At 58.0% G+C, this 2,663-nt stretch overlaps 1 protein-coding gene across 1 annotated transcript; it reads left to right on the forward strand.

Annotated features, from left to right (window-relative positions):
• Positions 1-1,410: 1,410 nt before the first annotated feature.
• Positions 1,411-2,341, forward strand: Gpr31 (G protein-coupled receptor 31). The gene is given in 5 exon segments (XM_076859353.2): positions 1,411-1,441; positions 1,444-1,776; positions 1,779-1,817; positions 1,820-2,178; positions 2,180-2,341. Coding segments are annotated over 5 exon segments (924 nt in total).
• Positions 2,342-2,663: the final 322 nt, after the last annotated feature.

The raw sequence follows: 2,663 nt of genomic DNA on the forward strand, positions 1-2,663 counted from the left end.
CTCCTTAGCGAATGAAGAGACAGGTGAGCATGCATCCTGCTAGGTGGGTGGTCTGTGGGCCAGGAGTCCAGTGGGAAAGGAAAGCCTCCACAGGTGAGGTCAGATGTAATCAGCTGTCCAGCAAACCAAGAGCCCTAGTGACCTCCTACAGACAAGATTTTTCAGAAACCCAGGAGTGAATCTAATTCTCCATGCTGTCCACAGGGAAGCTGTGGAACAGCGTGGCCAAGATCCAGGCTCCAGTGGAAATCTGAGCCGAGAAGACCTTTGTCCCACCTCTTACCAGCCGCCACGTCATATGTACCTGCGGCCTCTCGCTGCTGATATGCATGGACTTGACATACAGTGGCATGGGACGGAGCTTAACATGCACGTGAAATCACTCAGAATCATTTCTGGGGTCTTCTTACATCCTCAGCATTCCATCTAAGAAGTGAAGACATCAACACTCCACAGACTGATGTTTGGTGCAAACATGAATTACCATAGTAAGAGAAAAGGGGTCATTTTAAAAGTCTAAGCGTCAGAGAGAGGCGAATGACTGCCATAGCACACGTGTCGAGCTGAAGAGCACAGGAGCTTCACAAACTGCCCGAGGGCCACACAGACAAGTGAGAAGAAAACGGAGACCCACACGACTCCAAACCCAGGCCAGAAGGACCAGGTGACATAGAGTTGACCACGGGTGAGGACCAGGATGAGTCAGGTTGACGGTGGGTAAGAGCCAAGAATCAACCCGGAAGACAGTGGGTAAGGATGGCAGGTATGTGTCCAACAAATATTTACTGACCCAGGCACAGTGTCCGCACTAGGGGGGCCACGGTGGACACAGAGGGTTCCCCGAGCTCAGGAACCTGACAGTCCAGGGGGTTTGGGGGTCTTGAGCAGGCCCAGGCTGGGCCAGAAAAACTCCTCGGCAGGAGGAAAATAGCAGACTTTGCTTTGACAAAACAGGAGGACACGTGAGAATGGTGAGCTGGGAGTGGCCAGGACAACGCTAGGTCTCTCACAGCAAGGTGGGAGCCAGAGTGGACCCAGTGTTGAAAAGCAGCCCTATGCAGAACGTCACCACGAGGTCACGCATCGAGGAAAGCAGGAGCGCGCTTCTCCATGACACACACTCAGAGAGGTAAGCTTGCTTGGTCCTCGTTGGAGCATGTTTAGACTCGGGGTCTTCGTGACAGTGAGTGTCCCAGTTCCTTCTTCAGTGGCTGGGCACACAGCTCTGTTCTCCCTCCAGGCCCCCTCCCGGGGTCCCACGGTGGCTCTGCTGTCTTCTCACTGGGGAAATGCGGAACTTGCCTGCTCTGTGGCAGGAAAAGCCTTTCTTTTCTCTTAGGGAGAGCATGGAGCCAGCTCTCGGTGGGCTTTGCTCCTGTGGCTGTTCCCCGGCACAGGGGGGCTGGGGCCATGGTGCGCCCCAGCTGCTCGGCCCCCAGCACCTCCTGGAGACAGTGGTGGGCATGCTGCTGGCCCTGGAGTGTGGGCTGGGCCTGCCGGGCAATGCTGTTGCCCTGTGGACCTTCTTCCGCCTCGAGGTGTGGAAGCCTTACACCGTGTACCTGCTCAGCCTGGTGCTGGCAGACCTGCTGCTGACCGTCTGCCTGCCCTTCCACGCAGCCTTCTACCTGAGACACAGGGCCTGGGGCCTCAGCCTCACGTCCTGTCAGGCCCTGCTCTGCCTGCTGCTCCTCAGCCGTGGAGTGGGGATGGCCTTCCTGGCCGCCGTGGCCTGCAACCGGTACCTGTGTGTGCTCCACCCACGGCTCAAGGTCAACTTCTATCCCCAAGGATGGCCTGGGGCATCTCGGGCCTCGTGTAGCTCTGCTGGCTGCTCTCACCCACCAAAGCCTGCTGGTCTCCAAGGCTCCCCAGAACTCCACCGAGTGGCCCAGCTTCTACCCCAGCACCACAGGGCAGGAGGTGCTCTTCTTCCCCCAAATCCTCCTTCCCTTTGGCCTCATCTCATTCTGCAGCGCCAGCGCCATCAGGACCCTCCAGAGAAGGATCCGCGTGTCCCACAAGCAGCCCAGGCTTCGCCAGGCCAAGGTGCTGGTCACTGCTGTGCTGCTGCTCCTTGGGCTGTGTTTTCTGCCCAGCGTCCTGACCAAGGTCCTCATGCACATCTTCCGAGGGTCACAAAGCTGCAGTGTCCTGCGGTCACGGTGCACATGGCTGAGGTGCTGGCAGCCTCACCCACCTGCACAGTGTGCTGAACCCAGCCGTCTACTTCTCCAACCCGGCCTTCACCCGCTCCTACCGGAAGGTGTTCAGCAGCCTCAGAGGCAGGAGGCAGGCCGCAGGGCCTCCCAGCTCCGACCTCAAGGACTCCTACTGCTGACAGCAGCTGCCCCCGCCCCTGGTCATGTGCAAACTGCGGGCACCTGGGAGTTTAGAGTTCTGAGGAAGGGGACTCTCGGCTGCCGAGCACAGAGCGGGTGGAAGCCTGGCACAGCTGCTGCAGGTGTTCGGATGTGCTGCCTTCACTGGGTGCTGACCTGCTCTTTTACAATATCGTGGAAAAATAAAAACGCACGGGCCAGAGCCTCCTTTGTAGTTAAGATGCAGAAGAAGTTGCCCAGCTGAGAAGCCAAGCAGCTCCGCACCCTGCGTTGGAAGAGATGGAATTTTCTGGATCTTAGAGCAGGAGGGAGCCTGAAAGC

This window comes from Callospermophilus lateralis, chromosome 6 (assembly GCF_048772815.1).
Source record: "Callospermophilus lateralis isolate mCalLat2 chromosome 6, mCalLat2.hap1, whole genome shotgun sequence".
Lineage (NCBI taxonomy): Eukaryota > Metazoa > Chordata > Mammalia > Rodentia > Sciuridae > Callospermophilus > Callospermophilus lateralis.